General features: G+C 36.6%; 1 protein-coding gene across 10 annotated transcripts in view; it reads left to right on the top strand.

The window, feature by feature from the left end:
• NAALADL2 (N-acetylated alpha-linked acidic dipeptidase like 2) overlaps window positions 1–18865 on the top strand; it is a 1285146-nt gene that overhangs the window by 583976 nt on the left and 682305 nt on the right. For all 10 annotated transcript variants that reach the window (XM_058556330.1, XM_058556331.1, XM_058556328.1 and 7 more), the window contains one exon: window positions 10382–10883. In XM_058556330.1, the coding sequence (XP_058412313.1) occupies window positions 10390–10883 (494 nt within the window). In that variant the 5' untranslated portion in view covers window positions 10382–10389. The remainder of the gene's footprint in view (window positions 1–10381; window positions 10884–18865) is intronic.

Here is an 18865-nt window from a genome sequence, read left to right as displayed (position 1 = left end):
GAGGCCTAGAAGAAAATGTTGTAAAATTATATCTTTGTTTAGCTTCAGATATATGTATATTTATGGATATGGCACTTTAGAAGTAAGAAAGAACAGCAAAATCTTGGGCAATTTGTTTCTCTCTTACATTGCTTGAGAATTCTTGAAAAGCATTTCAATCTTGATTTCTGTCATCAATTATCAATTGAAAGCTTAACAATTCTTGGTTTTCTTAGTATTAATGTATCCCTGCTACTTAGGCAAACAATTCACTTAATTTTAGCTCTAAGATTAAGTGAATTAATATACATGATCTTTTTCTTATCAGGAGCATACCATACTGTTAACTATAATGAATTCCTATCATTGTAGTATTTTGTGTTAAATCACCAATTTTAATTTTCTTTAGCTCATGGTCTAACAGTTTGAAAGCTGAATACTAAAATTTTTACATTTGGATCTTACTCTTGAATCTTTAGCTAAAGAATAGATTTCCAGAATTTAGCCAATATAGATTTGGGATGGTTCATATGATACATATTTTCTTACTAACTGAATTTTAAATGAACATAAACATACTATATCAATGTGTTTTGTGAGCTGCTTCCTTTCCAGCAGTTAACTACAGTATTAGAATATATTAACAGTTTTCTTAACGCCCTAAAGGAACAAGTATAAAAACAGCCATTTCAGAAAATAAAAAGTACAGATTTGGGGTGCATTAGACTACTACTCTGGGCCTTGAATAGTCTTTCTGTGATATGATTTTAGGAAACATAGCAATATGAGTTTTAGAATAAAGCACTTTCAGTTTGTAGAAAACTGTTGACACTTTTTGAAGAGTAAAGATATTTAAAAAGTGAGCCAATAAAGTACCGTTGAAAAATGTGGGAAATAGAGTGCTTAGTGACCTCATGTAGATAAAAGCTTCATCTATCTATTCCTGGAAATCCAAAAGCCATAGTCAAAAAGCAGCAATTTAAGATCGTTCATGCTGGCTGAAAGGATAAAAAATTGCAGTGTATCTATCTGGGTAAGAGGTTCCTCCTGTCAGAGAGCTCTCAAAGAGCCAAGTGGTGATTGTATTGATGTGTTAACTCTTGACACCCTCAAAGGCCTCTCAGGCCAGTGTAAACCACACATAGTAGGGAGTAAGGCAGGATAGACCAAAGAGTTTTTAACGGCTGAAAACAGGGCAGCAGCAGGTTGGATGTGAACTGTAACTTTCAAGTTCTAAGCAGAGTTGTTTTGCTCTTTGTCCCTCAACAGCAGGAGAAAAGAGAAATTTTGAAAGTGTTGCTAAGAAGAGGCCACAAAGCAGAGGTTGCGGTCTCTTCCTCAGAGCAATGTACTTAGAAGCAATTCTCCCTTGTTCAAAACCACAGTGCCAGGAAACATGATGCCTGCCAGGCTGCTGTGGAAAGCAAACAACAGAGCTGTATCTTTTAGGTCCTGGAGTCAGAGCAGCCCCTGGAGATTTAAGGATCAAGTCAGGACCATTCAGTTTTAATGGACATCAAGACTCCTGGTGCTTGTAGTTACATTGGTGATGTAACCGGGGATAAATAAACCAGTAAGATCTCTGGATTTGTTAACATCATGACAACTTTGGGGACTTTTAGAGAGTATGAATGTCATAGAGTAGGTTTTGGAATTTGACAGGCTGGGTGTGAAACTCCAGCTATTTGGATTTAATAGCTGTGAGAACTAGGGAAAATGACTTAACCCCTAAGCCTCAGATACCTCATCTGTAAAATGAAGATAATAATAGTACTTAAGATATAGGATTGTTTGATTAAATGATGTGATGTCGGTAAAGCTCTAACCTTACAGTAAGTCCTGGCTCATTTTAAGGGTTCAGTAAATCATCTATTAGCATAGTATTTTGGATACCATAACATGGGCATGTTCTGTGTATCAAAATCTAAGCGTAAAAGATAAAAAGGAGAAGCATAGATTTCTCTGACTGGATAAAGAAAAATGTCTTCCCAACTTAGAAATCTGCAACTACAAAAAGAGATAATTTAGAAAAAAATTTAAAAACAAACTTTTTAGCTAAGACTGACAGCCTCATGCATTAACAAGTGAGATTAGGTGAAGGCTCACTGAACTTGAGAAGACCCCGCAGACGCCCTTCTTCGCCCTGACTGAGGTGAGGCTCGGAGCTACATTAAAACTCAATTACAGTGGCTTTCTTTAGCCAGACTATCAGAAATCTTTTTCTTCTAGTCTTTGTTTTGTAGTTTTGTGGTTTCATTTATCTTGTGTATGTGCATTTCTAATGTAAGCCACTTCAAATACTCTGAAGGTGGAAAGGATGTAAATTCTGTAGAAGTAAATAAATATTTCTAGAAACTTTACTATAAATGGAAATGATGACCAGGGGAAAAAAAGAAAAAAAGGTGGTCTCGAATCTAGGTGGACTTGGACTCCAAAAAGGACCAGGAGTTGTGGCAGAAACAGGAGCTATTTACACATCGCTAAATAGAGAGAATTTTGTGATGTTAGTGAGAATTAACTCACAGGAAAGGCATTCTAAATAGTACTAAGTATTCAAAGTACGTGTTCAGGAAACCTATAGGGTGTACTCTGGATTGTTTTAGTTCATTTAAATTTGTTCTTTTGTTTGCCAAATCTTCAATTGAATTACAGCATTCTAATGAAAAACCTTCTCATAAATACAGGAACTCAGGTGGGCCCAACTAACCATTCAGTTAGAGTGTGTTGAACAAATTGCAGATGCACACAGGTACCCAAAGAGGCCGGCCCACTCAGGGAACTGGCAGGTGGTCATACATATGCAAGTGATATAAAACAAATTTACACAAACCTGCTGGATTTCATCAGATAATTTTCCCTCAAATGGTTTTGACTGCATATTGCAATTTATAGCTCATTAATTTGGCATCCTATAAGCACACCTTTTACATGTCATTTAGTGATCAAGGTAACTCAGCCCTCAGTAAAGTTTTAGTTTTATGCTCTGCAGCTTGATTATCTGCCTAAATTCAATAGGCTTTGACTAATTTTTTTCTAAAAGTGCAGATAATAATTTCCCCTTTATATACACTCTTTATTCAATTAGTGAAGCATGAACAACAAATAATTAATGTCATTTCTTTTATACAGTTGACATACAAAATTGCAATTAAATAAAGAATTCTTAATGCGTTTACAGACACTGTAGCAATTGCCAGGGCCATTTCACAAAACCAGATAGAAAAACATCTCATTATACTGAAAAATTAAGTTAAGAAACAGAGTCTTCTGAATTACTGTTTTTATAGTTTTATCTTTTGCCCTGCTGTCAAGTGGAGACCATTATAGCTTTCAACAACAAAAATTTATTCCACAAACATGGGCTTTATTTGTACAAACTAGGTTCATACTGAAAAATTTATGTCAAATGTTTTTAGCCTATAAGAAATGTTCTCAAACTTAAATTTAAAAATTCCTCGGGGCACTCATATAGTTCACTGGTACAGCATCTAGAGTAATACTGCGCAAAGGTGCATAATGAATGCCTTTTGATGGTGCACTGACATTTCTAAGAAATGCCTTTGCCTCAAATCAGTCCTCTCAAACCAGCAAATGATTTGACATTCAAAGCTTCAGGAAATACTATATAAATATTTTTTCCTATTGTACAATAAAGATTCAATCACAGAACTGTCATAGGAAATTGAGATTCTGCCTTATGCTTTAAAGTTAATCTGCCAGAGTCAGTTATTTGTTTTACTTGTAAAATAACTTTTACAAGTAGAAAAGCCTTTAGATGTGTTCCTAATTCTGCTAAGATCTACACACTCTTTAATCCTGTGTGAGTTAGAATATTATCAGTATCATCATAGTCAACTGATGAAGTCAACCACCTATGACAAACATGGTATTCTACAACAAACATATAAAACTCGTGTTCATGATTAATTATCACTAATTCCTGGAACTATTAAACTGAACTCTGTAGCATTATGGGAAAGCTCTGTTGTTCTTTTTGTAAATAGACTAAAAAGAAACTCAACTTTGTAATAACAAGTTCAGAGTTGATGGTTGTAAGTCAAATGTAATAATAACTTTTATATAAACATTATCCACACTTCTCTCTTATCTATGTGAACCAAGGCTAATGATTAACAGATGCTTCCCCTTCTCAAAAGTGCTTGAGTGTACTGCTCCATTTCTCATTATCTCCAGCTTCTTGTTATTAGAACTTAAGGCCTCTGGTCATAATTTAGTCAAGTCTGTACTTTAAAGTTATAAATTCCAAATATTTCTATTTTTTAAAACTCTACAGAATTTCTGGAGTGATTCTTTGTTAGTGGATCACTTACAACGTGTTAGACCTTGTTCTAAGCACCTTTTAATTGTGAATCTCATTTACTTATAGTAATGCTACATATATAGTGCTATTCCTATTTTACAAATGTGGAATTTAAGGATAAAGACATTAAGTAACTGGTCTAAATTGCATAGCAGAGCTAGGATTTGAACCGGGTAGTCTGACTATAGCCAGGCCTGGAAGTCTAGTGGTTAAGATTCCATGCTCTTACTGTCTAGGTCAGGTTCATTTCCTGGTCAGGGAACCACACAACCTGTATGTCAGTTGTCACACTGTGGTGGCTGTGTGTTACTGTGATGCTGAAAGCTATGCCACCCATATTTCAAATACCAGCAGGGTCACCCATGGTGGACAGGTTTCAGCAGAAATTCCAGACTAAGACAGACTAGGAAGAAGAACCTAGCCACCCACTTCCACAGAAATTGGCCATGAAAACCCTCAATAGCAGTGGAGCATTGTCTGATATAGCCCCGCAAGGTGAGAGGATGGCACAAAAACACCAGACAGGGTTCTGCTTTGCTGTACACAGGGTCACTAGGAGTCAGAATCAACTCCACAGCACTAACATCATTAAAGTCTGACTATAGAGTCTAGTAATTTAGAGATTGATAAGGTCAGGGCATTCATGTAATAAATTCCCTCATTGTGCTTGCTGAGCAGGAAAATAATAGTGCTGTGATCATATTTCTAAGTGGCATTAGTAATATATAGCTTATTAAATGAAACTTTTGTTTAACATGTATTTATTATCTAAAGTATTTGCCAACCATTATGTTAGGCTAGATCTGCAGCAGCCAGAGATTGTATTTTACCTATTGAAATTTCAGCCTATTTATATATTCATCTTTTATTTCTATATAATTTACTTAGTTTCTGCCAGTAAAAATGTGTGAAAGAAAGCATTCAGAACTATCACTTTATTTTTGAACTAATCATATACTCAGTAAGAATACAAATTTATTTTTTATTGATCTAAGCCTGTCACAGTCCAGAAAAAATACCTTGTAGTTCAACTTGTATCTGCTTTCTTTTCTTATCAAAGGATAAGTGTATATAAAAGGTAAATGTTTTAGTATATTGAATTCTAAAAACAATTTAGCCTTTGATGTGGGCCTGGGTGGGAAGGGATCTTACCTAAGTGAATAAGCTATGTTGAAAACGTGGAGAATATGTTCTACTTTTCATAAAAATTGCATTTTATAAAAAAAGACCAAGTGGTACAATATAGAATACAAGGACATTATAGATATTTCTATTTGAAGAAATGTAGCAAGTTTTCTATGACCTAGTCTACATCTCTAAAGAGATTTTAAAGAAAGATTCATGTGGTAGATTCTAAAATCTACTACATGTGTTTTTGAATTACTCGTATAGAGTAGCTATAAATTAATATGACAATATAAATTAAATGAATCAGGTACAGCAGTAATAGAAAATATATGAAGTTTGAGTGGCATAATTGTATGATCATATCTAAGGCATGCTGATTTTTCTGAAGATTTTTTTTTAAAAGAAATAGTTTATTTATTTATTTATTTATTTTTTATTTATTTTTCCCCCCAAAGTCCCAGTAGATAGTTGTATGTCATAGCTGCACATCCTTCTAGTTGCTGTATGTGGGACGCGGCCTCAGCATGGCCGAAGTGGCGCGTCGGTGCTCGCCCGGGATCCGAACCCGGGCCACGAGCAGCGGAGCGCACGCACTTAACCGCTAAGCCGTGGGGCCAGCCCTGAAGATTTCTTTTTATAATATAACATTTTCATTGTACTTGGGAATTTGCAAGTTCTGGTAAATGTAATATGTCCTTTACTCTCTCACAGGGCACAGGTATTTTAAAGAAAACTACATTCTTCATGGGACAAATGAAATAATTTGTGCTGACTCAAAATTGAGTGTTATCAGTTTTATTTATTTAGTAGTTTATTACTTAGTTTTATTTTTGAGAAGTTTATTTTAGAGAGATAAATTGATTAAGTGAAACAAAACTGTTGGGGCAGAGATTTATGTTATATTTTTGCAAAAAGCTATGCTATTTTCCTTAAGGCAAGATAATTTTTAAGAAATGGATTTCTAAATATGTATAATTTATATATATAACATATATATAAAATTTATTTTACCAAATAAGTGGTTCAAATGCTTCATTGTATGTGTTATCACATACTTATTTCCTTGAAATTTTCCTGAAATACTTTGGATTTTGTTATATCAGGTGGCTTCATCTACCTTTGACCCAGATCTTCTCTCCTGGAAGATAGAATTTACTGTAAATTTATAAATGTGTAATGAGTCCAAAAGTGGTAGTAAGGGTGTCAGGCAGATATCCATCACGGTGAGGAGTTAATATCTGTGTCTGCATTACATTCTAATTGATGGCTCCGTCTGATGTTTGAAAAGCGTTAAATTGCTGATGTACCTGTGATGGAATGCCCATTGTCGGGCGAGAAATGAAAACTCTGCCTCATCACTGCAGTTGGTTTTTAAATGATTTGTACAGAAATGACTTTGAATGTTTGTATTAAAGGTCAAAATTAGAGATCTCACATTTCTGTAGTAACTCCTGTGTGCCAAGTCTTCCTTGAGCATAAACTATGCTCTACAATTCAACTTTTGAAAAAGCCTTTAGAGAGAAAGACTTGGATTCATTAAAACGGGAGGAAAAAAAAATCTAGAGCACCATATTGGGACAGTGTCTAAGTAAATTAATCAGTAATGCATGAACCGAATAGTTAAAGAAGTAAATATCATAATATCATGTCAAGATAGCAGGAATTTATTGATGTTTAAGCCAAACAAAGAACAATTGACTAGTACTAAGAAGTTGCCATATTTTATAACATACATGAAAACAAATTGGATTGTGGGGTATTTAATATTAATTCACCATGCACTTAGTAATCTCATATTTTTATAAAACCACAAATCACCTTAAGAAGTATGTACCCAATATCACTTTTCTCAGTCCAAAGAATTATTCAACTTTGGATCTCAGGTTCCACTTCTGTAATATGAGAGGTTAGAATTATGGATTTTAGAGATTCTTTATTTCTACTACCTTCAGGTTTTTCCTATCCTCTAGTACTTTCTTCTGTGTTTTTTTAACCTAACGTGATTTGGAGTCTTCTTCTATCATATCAACCATCTCCAAACCTATCTGAATAATTATCACTAATTATTACTCCATTATTACTCCCTTTCTCTGCTTGTCTTGATGTGATCAAAGACAGAATTCAAATGCTGTACTTTCTTGAATCATTTTGGAAACCAGTCCAAGCAGAAGGGAGCGGGGGAGGCAGGGCAGGAAAGAGGGAGGGGAAAAGAAAGGATTTGCAGAATCATTCCTGAGGCTGCTCTGATACATAGTACCAGATAAACACCTGCGTGATAGCAGTTGGTATGTCATGTGGGTTTTTTTAAAAAATATGTTTGTCTCTACATATAGACTAATGTAAAAAACAAAAAACCAACAACATATATGTATGTGTGTAAGTGTATATGTGTGTGATTAGGCAACCTCCTCCCTTTCTCCACAATGTCTTACAGAATTATATTATTTCTTCTGCATTATTTAATTCATTTTACTTATTCCAACAGTCCTTGACTGTCTTCCCTCCTCTAATAGAAGGACAGAAATGTCCCTTCTAACCCATGTAACACATGCAATACTTAAGGGATGTTTTAAGTTCACTGTCTCAATTAATCCTGATGACAACACTCTGAGGTTTATATTATTATCATGCCCATGTCAAAGATGAAGACCCTGGGTTGCAGAGAAGTTAAGACTTTGGCCCAAGGTCATCCTTTCCTAGCTTTTTCTCTGAATCTCTGGCTCATGTGCTCCATCCTCAGCCACAGCATACCCTCTGGGCTTTTCAGATGGTCCATGCACCATGGATTCTCATTCCTCTGCTTGTTTGTGAATTTTCTCTTGCCTGAATACCCTCCTCTCACACCTCTGGTCTGCCCTAGTTAACTCCTCCTCCCTTGCCAGAAGTACCTCAGAGATCACTTTCTTTGGGAATCTTTTCCCACGTTTTCTGCTAAAATCAATCACCCCTGAGTCGCCCTTGCACTTTGCATATTTTATTTGACTTACTTGATTGTTCACGTATTTCTCTCTCTGATTGAATTGTTCCCTACTTGAGGAATAGGGAGCCATTTATCTGTGTCTTCATTGCCTATCCCGGTACTTGACGTGCATCAGATACTCATCTTTATTGAGTCAACTCTGGGTAAGAATGAATCCTAGATTATAAGGTACTAGATGAGAAATCTAGTCAGAATTACAATTTTTATTTTGTAAAGTTTAATATTTAATTATACTTGAACTCTCTTAAACATTCAGAACAGTTTAACTTGTATGGACCTCTGACCGCCAGTATTGGAGCTGTGTATGCCCACAATTCTGTGCATAATGCTGCTCCCTGCTCCCTTTTGTGAAGTCCTTGTTTGTGTCTTTTTCATTAGAGTTCCCTTGTTAAGCACTGGCCCTAAGGCAGTTAGCTAATCAGTTGTCAGTTGAGCTCTGTTCTTCACCCACCGCAGCCGGACACATAGAAAAATCATAAATCATAGTGAGGGGCCTTAGAGTCCAGCTGCAGTGACAAATCTAATACATTGAAAATTTAAGTGTAAATACTTTTAATCTGCAATCATAATACACCAGTGGGTTACTGAATACAGACTGAAGACCACTTGTAGTTAATTAGCCCAGTTATCTTAATACTACTCTGCAGGATACAACCAACTGTCATCTAAAACTGTGTAGGGGAGAAACACCTCCATCTGCCACTCCTGTAGCAAGGTTACAAAACCCAACTCTCCTCTCCTGGCAAAAGGCTTTCCTCCCTGGATAGATGCCATCCCATCTTTTATTTAAAGTTCAATGAGCCAGGCCAATTCATGTCACTAATTCCATGGAACATCTTGGTCTTCTGTGGTAGCCTTAAGTTTTCCCCATCCTTTTGATAACTCATGACTAAGTAATCTACCATATTTTGCGTCTTGTATTTCTGTCGAGTTGCTACTTCATTTAGTTGTTGTGCCTGTTCTTATCGTGCATTCGTCTCTTAGCCTAAGTTTGTGTTAGCCTGAATTTTACATTTCTGGTAATGTAAATCATCTCCGGGTCTTTTTTTTCCCCCTTTAACTTAACAAATCACAGCTTTATTGCTTCTGCCCTTAGTTTTTCTTTTTTTTGGGAGGGGGGAGGATGACTAGCCTGAGCTAACATCTGATGCCGATCCTCCTCTTTTTTTTTTTTCCTGAGGAAGATTGGCCCTGAGCTAACATCCGTGCCCATCTTCCTCTACTTTATATGGGACGCCGCCACAGCATGGCTCGACAAGTAGTACGTCAGTGTGTGCCCAGGATCCAAACCAGCGAACCCCGGGCCACCGCAGCGGAGCACATGCACTTAACTGCTTGCACCACTGGGCCAGCCCCTGCCCTTAGTTTTCCTTAAAAGTGATTTTGAAAATGTGTAAGCTTAAATTTTGCCATCGTTGTAATACATTATCCTCAATGCAATTGTGCATTTGTCACTTTTTTGTCCTCCTGAGCTTCAAAGGAATAGTGTGTATATTTTATGTTTTCTCATAGCTTTTCCATCAACTACCTTGTACTTTTTTTGCTCTTCCTTTCCTATAGTAAATATCAATAGCAAAACATACAATTAAATAATTAACTAATATGTGATTTTCTACATGGACAATGTATTTCCCCCGATTATAATCACTAAAATTTTATAGATACCTAATATGGATTACTGTTTTCACCTTGGAGGTTTCTTTTTTTCTTTCTTTTGTCTATTTTTTTTTTTGCTGAAGAAGATTTGCCCTGAGCTAACATCTGCTGTCAATCTTCCTCTTTTTCTATGAGAGCTGTGGCCACAGCATGGCCACTGACAGATGAGTGGTGTAGGTGCCCACCCAGGAACCGAACCCAGGCCTCTGAAGCAGAGCATGCCAAACTCAACCACTAGGACACAGGGGCTGGCCCACCTTGGAGGTTTCTTTATTGTTTGTTTATTTTAAGAAAGTATATTTCTCTTATTTTTACAGGTAAAAAGATGGCCTATCAGAAGGTCAATGCAGATCAAAGAGCTCCAGGACATTCACAGTACTTAGACAATGATGACCTTCAAGCCACTGCCCTTGACTTAGAGTGGGACATGGAGAAGGAATTGGAGGAGCCTGGTTTTGACCAGTTTCGGCTAGATAGTGCTGAGAATCAGAACCTGGAGAATTCAGAGACTGCAGACCTCAATCTTGATTCCATTCAACCAGCAACTTCACCCAAAGGAAGGTTCCAGAGACTTCAAGAAGAGTCTGACTATGTTGCCCATTATACAAGATCTGCACCAAAGAGCAACCCCTGCAACTTTTGCTGTCTTTCAAAAATGCTTTGCACAGCCATCATTTTATTTATTTTTGGAATTTTGATAGGCTATTATGCACGTAAAAATTGCCCTTCAAATGCTTCGTCATCAGGAACACTTGATCTTCAGTTATACCAAGAGATTCTCAAGACAATCCAAGCAGAAGATATTAAGAACTCTTTCAGGTAGGTGTAAAAAATAGATGCTGGTGGGATGCATTTTCTGGGAATGGTGTCTCACAGGGAGTATCAAACTGGTGATTTTGCCATGGTTTAAAGTTAGTCTTGCAAGCTGAGAAACATAACTTACTAGCACACCATTTACAGAGGGGGTGTGTGTTTTCAGATTTATGATAGTGCAATACAAATTTATGATGCTGTTTTATTAATTGATAATAATCATAACTATTATGGAGACTATGGAGACTAAAAGACTCCAGCCAGTGCATTTTCTCCCGCTTAGGAAGCCCAGGTAGGCCAAATTGGGATGCAAAGATTGCTGGATATACATGTAATAAAAACTAGGGCATTAGCCATATGATTGAAATTTTTAATGATATCACAGTAAAATAAACCTGCTTAATGGGATGAATTAACTGTCTCTTATGGTCAAGAACTAAGACAAGCACTGGTGTATTGATTGTTCTATATCCCTGAGCTTCCCAATGAGCACATTTTATGGGAACACATTGGTTTCCACACATTAGGCAGTTCTAAAAGCTTATCTCTCTTTAAGTTTGTATATGACTTCTCTAGCCAGAATGTGTTGATTTTGAAGTTAAATGATAAGAAAATATTCTTTATCTGGCCTTAATTCTGAGTTCTTGGAAAGAGTTCCACTGATGTCGTATAACTAGTGAGTAACATGAAAATTTTGTTGTTATATTATTAGCATATGTGTTGAGTTGTAGAGAGTTCCCTAGCTTACATATTTAGTAAAATGAGGAGCTGGAAGGGAAAGATTAGCTATTAGCTTCCACATATATCTTCCACATTTGCCAAGCAAAGACAGTCCTAGGGGAATCATATATGTTGTTTGTAGGTAGATGAGGAGAGGGATACTATTTCCCAGGATATTCTTTCCGGGTTACGCTAACTTCGTATAGCTGAGATGTTGGCATGTGTGTATTTCTAGAGATCTTCTAGGTAGCAGCCCACTGAAGATGTATGTTTTAGACTATGTGTTGAAATATCACGTGTATTGATGTTGGTGAATTATAATTCTCTTCCTGAAGATCAGATCTGAATGACTAGTGGAAATTTATTTTCTACAACCTTCTGTGTCTGCTGTTCACTGTTTCATAAGCATCCCTTGACATGTAGTATGCAAATAATAACACTTTCCATGGTATTTCCCAGCATAAAATTGTTTATATTGAATTGAGCTGAAAGATATTCCATTGTCTTATAATGAGTGATTGTATCAGTCAGGATCCAACCATAACAACAGAAAGCTCCCTGAATATTTAAAGCAGAGGGCATTTAAAGTAGAGAAATTATTCTATTAGTGGTGAAAAACTGAGAAACCAATCAGGGACACTGACAGCCTAGAGGTTAACAACAAAATGAAGGCAATACTAAACCTAGGCTGGAGGGACAAAGGGAGTTGGAGTAACTTGGTGGAAGCTGGAACTTTCTGCATACATAAGTGGGGAAGCAGGGGCATGTAGCCTCAGCCAGAGACACCATTGAAGACAGAGAGTAAGAAGTACCACAGCTTCTTCCTTCCTCTTGTCCTGTAGTGTCCTCCTAGTTGTCCCACTGGCTGAACTCAGCAGGGACACTGCTGCCTCAGAGGCTGAGAAACTCATCTTGAAGCGTTCAGCCCCCTGGAGCAGGGGAAGGGCAAGGGGTCTGTCAAAAATAGATCAAACTGGCTCAGGAATATTATTAAAAAGAAAGAGAGAGGGAGGGAGGGAGGAAGAAAGAAAATCTAACTCTATAAAACTGTGTCTACTATGACTTCATTGTGGACCTTCATTCTGTTACAAAAGTGTCTTCTAGAAAAGGATCCGTGGGTTTAATTTCTTCTTAATGTTAAGAATAATTATGTTTTTCCTGAGCAACTGCTTAGTTTTTAATTTATGGACACAATGAATTCCATAACCTAGCCTGCTTCCCTCTTTTCTTTGGCTTTTAGAAAGTTCAGAGTTAAATGTGTGTTGAAATCATAAGGAACTTCATGGCGTGTGTTTTGTGTACTAACTAGCCTACGTATTTATTTTCTCTCCTTATATTCATTTGGCTTTTTTACTAATTTTTTTACTAATTTTTTTTATCAGCATTATAAATATCTTTAAAAAACTGACTCATGCCCTCTTTGTAAATAGGCAGCTGGCTCGAAAATTTAAAATGTATAATTAAGTAAAAATATTCATTGTTTCCCTCAGAATAGGAGTTGCATGACAGTAAGGCTTATATTCTCCTCTTAAACTTGAAAATCAATAAAATGTATATTTCAAAGCTAGCTACAAAAATATAACCACCAGTAATTATACTGCTAGTATTCAGTGCTTGGACACAGATTCACAGTTATGCTCTGTCAAAGAGCCACAGTTTTTTCTTTATTGAGCTAATAGTTTTTTTCTTCAAAAAATATTTTTACAGGGCTGGCCCCGTGGCATAGTGGTTAAGTTCGGTGCACTGCGCTTTGGCAGCCCGGGTTGGTGGGTTCGGATCCTGGGCACAAACATACACACTTGTCAGCCATGCTGTGGTGGCAACCCACATATAAAGTAGGGGAAGATTGGCATAGATGTTAGCTCAGGGCTAATCTTCCTTAGCAAAAAATAAAAATATTTTTTGGTACACATATGTTTACCGTAACTTTCTCTGAATAACATTTCCTCATCCAAAGACAACTGTTTCCCCAAAAGTCATGCTAACCACATGCCTTATTATGAGTTCCTAAGTCATCGTAGCCTTGACTCTGTACATCATAGGTTCCTACTGTTACTTTTCATCAATTTATGATCAATTTGGGGCTCTCACTGACCCACTACTTTATTTATCAATTGCTATCTCTCTTCTCTCTTGGTTTGCATTCCTGCCTATGCTCTAAGATTATGTCAGTTGTTGCCAAACATCCTAACAGTTGTGCAATATAAAAGATATTCTTTTTATAATAGATTAGACTGCAGACTCCATGAGGGAATGGACTCAACTTGTTGCCTGCCATTAGACTTCTATTGTCTAACAGACACTGAATAAGTATTTTTCTAAGGGAGGAAATGAATGCACGAATAAGTGAGAAGAGCTTTGTTTTTAATTGATCAATTATATTATGTATTTTGAAAATCATTTTACTATCCATTTAGATTTCTCATATTACAATTATGTTCAAAACATGCATATAATACTTATTTATAATATAATTATAAAATACTATTTTATGTTATATAATTATAACTAATCTGATTTTAAATAGGTGACAACTCATATCAAAACCAGATACTGTAAAAATGTTAAAGTATCACTACTGGTGTCTCAGTTCTATCTGAGGCTTGAAGAAAATTGATACTACATTTCTAATTAGGACCAGCATTCAGAACTTGAAAAAAAAAGAAAAAAGATCATATTAAACCCTGAGATGATCACCTGATTGTAGCCTATGAGAGGTTGGAGAAGCTAAGAAACAGGAGACTGGAAAAAGAGGATTTTTGGAGAGAGCTAAGCTGTGCTAGTGGTGGTGTAAGTCTCAGTCTCTTAAGGAAGAAGCCTCAAGTCCAGTGAAAACAAAGGATTTAGTAGAACTACTTGGAAGAACTTGATATCTGCCTCACACACAGTGTCTGACTCCTACCTAAGAAATCTGAGTGATAAGACATGGACTGGATAGTTGCTGATAAAAGTGCAGAAGAAGAGGTGGTTGCTTTGGGTGGCCTATGGCAAAGTTGGCTTCTATAGATTCTATCCAGGCAGAGATAGAGAGAGAATGTGAATGAATGAGAGAGAGAGAGATCACTATGGTCTGAATGTTTGTGTCCCCCCAAAATTCATCTGTTGAAATCCTAATGCCCAGTGTGACAGTCTTAGGAAGTGGGGCCTTTGGGAGGTGCTTAGATCATGAAGGTGGAGCCCTCATGATGGGATGAGTGATCTTGTAAAAGAGGCCCCACAGAGCTCTGTAATCCTTCTACCATGTGAGGATACACTGAGAAGGAATCCTCTGTGAAACAGGAAGAGGGTCCTCAACGGCCACCACACCATATCTGCCAGTGCCAGGATCTTAGACTTTCCAGCCTCCAGAATTGTGACATATAATGTTTGTAAGCCAACCAGTCTGTGGTATTTTGTTAGAGCAGCCCAAACAGACTGAGAAAAAGGTAGAAGGAGTCTTGTAGATCTTTTCCAAGAAAGCTTCCTGGATGGCTGAACAGAACTTAGCAGAGACAGAGCTAGAGATATGGTCAGATGCCTGGGGACTGTGGAAGGATTAAGCACGGAGCTGGAGGAGAACGTATTATCCATGTCGAAGGAAGATGAGAAGTCCCCAGTCATGGATGGATGTCCAAAGAACCCACAGAGCAGGCACTAGAGGAAAATTCAGCTGACAACTCCTGCTAGCTTCAGAGAGTACCATGCCGGTTCATGAGAGTATCTGTCAAGTGAGAACCTTTGCTCCCACTTTACCTATTCTCACTTGCTGTGTTTCAACTCTGGAAGTGTCAGAAGCTCTGAGGGAGGAGGTGTAGAAGCACAAAGTAGAGAAGAAGCTGAATACTCCCCCTTCTTTGACTGTAAGGTTCCCAGTCTAGAGATGGTCAAAAAATGGGGAAAAGTTCAAAGTTCTGACTGTTAAATGACAATGAACATTTTAATTACTCACTGGAGGAATCCAAGTCACTTAACAGTGACCAGGATTACTGGAGTTTTTTATCCAGCAACAGGGAAAAAACTAGCCCCAATGATTAATGTAAATGGGAGAAAAAAAAGTGCTTTATGATTACATTCCTGCGTCAGGCTTGCTCAATGTAGAGGTTATACATGTGCTATTTTTATGTGTAATATTTTAGAAAAGACCATATTTGAATAATGTGTTGATTCATAGAGAATCACTGATGGACATATTGACTGCATATCCCAGTTTAAGAACCTAGTTAACCCATAATAAAGCCCACCTAATAGATTAATTTAGGCCAAGTACTTGGTATCATGTTGACCAAATAAAAGAAAATCAATCAGAAGTTTAGTTACACTTGATCTCATTTGTAGACATGGTCAAGATTAGCATAGGAATATGAAGACCATGTTAGTGTATTTGTAAATATGTGCGGGTGTGTATTAATCTTCTAATAAGATTTTCTTAGTCAGTTCTGCCTATGCTTAACTTGTTGCTATTTGAAAAATGCATTCACTCTTTTACCTGGTTGATTTATTGCTTCTCTGTAGCTTCTGTGTAAGCAAGCAGGGTATATTCAGATGTGTCAGGTTCAAAATAGGCCATTAAAAGTAGCTTTTATATATGCTTTTGGTGCCTTGGAACAGTAACTACTTAGATAATACAAGTTTATTGTAATCATCAAAACAGGAGGCTGGGCTCCCACAATAATCTATGAATCGGAATTATTCATTTAATCGGGCCTTATTGATATGGAAACTGAGTCCAGTCAGCTCCAGGGACCTCAGTAGCCAGAGTCCTCTGATTTTCACTGAAGTTTTGAACCACTAACGTGACTCAACTCCCTTTCCATCTGTACTACTTTTGGTTTGCCTTATTATTTCTTCTCACAATACCAGCTGCTGTATTCTCCAGTTCATCATTCCTCCATTTCTATTCCACAGAATGAAATAAGGTTATTATCGTTTTGGGGGCCAGAGACGTTTGTGACTCTGTATCAAGTGCTTATCCCTAGTCTAATCAGCTTTGACCAGTTGGGATGCTAGTCACCTTATATAAAACATGTTTAGCTACATGTTTGAGAGATCTCTTTAACTTAGAAGAAACTTAAATCTGACAGGTACAATGTTATATTTCTATTGTATAATAAAGTCACCAAACCTTTATCATATATATTAATGAATTACCTATATGTGCATGTGTACATGTAAATATATATACATATATACTAAAGGTTATAAGCACATTGCTGAACAGAGTAGAGTATGTTGAAAACTTCAAAGTGTAGTCACCAAGTATAATATAATAATAAAATATTTGAAATGGGTGAACCAATGAGGTTAAGTATATTTTTGAATGCAGCAATGTGTTGCCTTTTGACAGCTGTAGATGCTGTGAAATTGTGAGAAGAAAAAGAGAAAATGTGTTGTATCCTAATTATGGCTAATATGGTATCTTATTTTTTTTAATAGAGAGGGCATTATTGTTTTCCTACTTCAAAGTAAAATATATACAGAGAGTTAGAAAAGATAAAGTAAAAACTATCTGTAATCCTACCACATTTTTCATCATTTTGTTGTTTCTTTCTATCTTTTCCTATCAATCAGCAAAATTGTATCATACCATGTATTTTCTTTTGATATCTGCTTGAGAATTTTTTTCACTTACAGTATATTTAGAACCATTTTCAAGCCAATAAATATAGACTTAAATCATTACCTTAAAATACTGCTAGTATTCCATTATATAGACGTCATGAATTTATTGAACCTGTTCCTTATAAATAAACATTTAGTTTGTCTCTGCAAACATTCTTGTACATAAGTCTTTGTGTGCTTATTTAATTATTCCCTTCTGATAAATTTCTGGAAGCAAATCGCAGATTCAGGGAGTTTAAATTTGTTTAGTTGTTTGCTTTCTGTTACCAAATTGCCTTACAGGGCTGCCAGCCTTCCAGGTTCTCATTATTTTTTGTTTTGCTAGGCCAAAAATAATGTTGACAAACTTTATGTCTTAATTGACCAATTATATTTCTTTTTACATGTATGAACTACTTTTTTTTTGGTGAGGAAGATTGGCCCTGAGCTAACATTTGTGCCAATCTTCCTCTACTTTATATATGGGACACTGCCACTGAATGGCTTGATGAGCGGTTTGTAGGTCCACACCCGGGATCCTAACCCACAAACCCCGGGCCACCGAAGTGGAGCACGCGAATTTAACCACTATGCCACTGGGCCGGCCCCTGAACTACTTTTTAAAGCATTTTCTCCGTGGCTTTTATAAGTTCTTTCCCATGACCTTGACAGGTTCAAAACCTAAGATATTATAATAGTAAAACAGTGTATTACTTTATGTATGGTACCCCATCTTTCTGGATTTTATTTAGTATAGACATTTTATTTGTTAACTAATAAATAAAATGAAATGAACAATAAAATAAAATCTCTACAGATTTATTTATTTTTAAATGTCTGCCTTATTTTGATAAGGGCAGTATTTTTCATCATTATCTGGCTTAGGGCAAGTAATTAAGCATGAGTTAAGTTGTACTGTGAAACTATCTTTGCAAACATAAGGAAAATACCATATTTTCTTAGCTGGTGGTTAACTCTTCAAAAAGTTTGAGAAATGTTACAAATTATCTTCAGAACCTTGAAGATAACAGTACCTTGATGCATGAGACCTTGTCTGGAAACGTAGTTAACATTCAGTATTGTTTCAGACATAGGCATATTTTAGGAATTATTTACTATAGTAAATTGAAATGGATTCCCAAATCTAGTTGGTTTTCTCTTCTTCTAAAATATACTTTTTTTAAAAAATTTTTTTAATTTTTTATTTTTCTCCCCCAAATCCCCAGTAGATAGTTGTATGTCACAGCTGCACATCCTTCTAGTTGCTGTATGTGGGACGCGGCCTCAGCATGGCCAGAGAAGTGGTGTGTCGGTGGGCACCCGGGATCCAAACCCAGGCCGCCAGCAGCGGAGCACTCGCGCTTAACCACTAAGCCACGGGACTGGCCCTAAAATATACTTTTAATGGTGATCTTATTCTTCTTGTCCTTTTCCCTCTCCTCCTCCTCCTTTTACGTCTTTCTCCTCTTCTTTCTCCTTTACTTCCTTTGGCAACAGTAGTATATTTAGTAATCATATGTATAACTTGAGTGGTGTGTTTTGTAGTACCAATCAAACCTTGCCATTGACATTATTTGGTTAGGTTACCTGGCTTTAATGACATTAAACTAAAGAAATGGCAAATTTGCTGCATACGTACTGGCACTTCCTGTTTTATGCCTCTTCTGTGCCCATGAGTCATAGCACTCTTT

Source organism: Diceros bicornis, chromosome 15 (assembly GCF_020826845.1).
Source record: "Diceros bicornis minor isolate mBicDic1 chromosome 15, mDicBic1.mat.cur, whole genome shotgun sequence".
Classification (NCBI taxonomy): Eukaryota; Metazoa; Chordata; class Mammalia; order Perissodactyla; family Rhinocerotidae; genus Diceros; species Diceros bicornis.
This window is presented reverse-complemented; position numbering and strand designations above follow the sequence as displayed.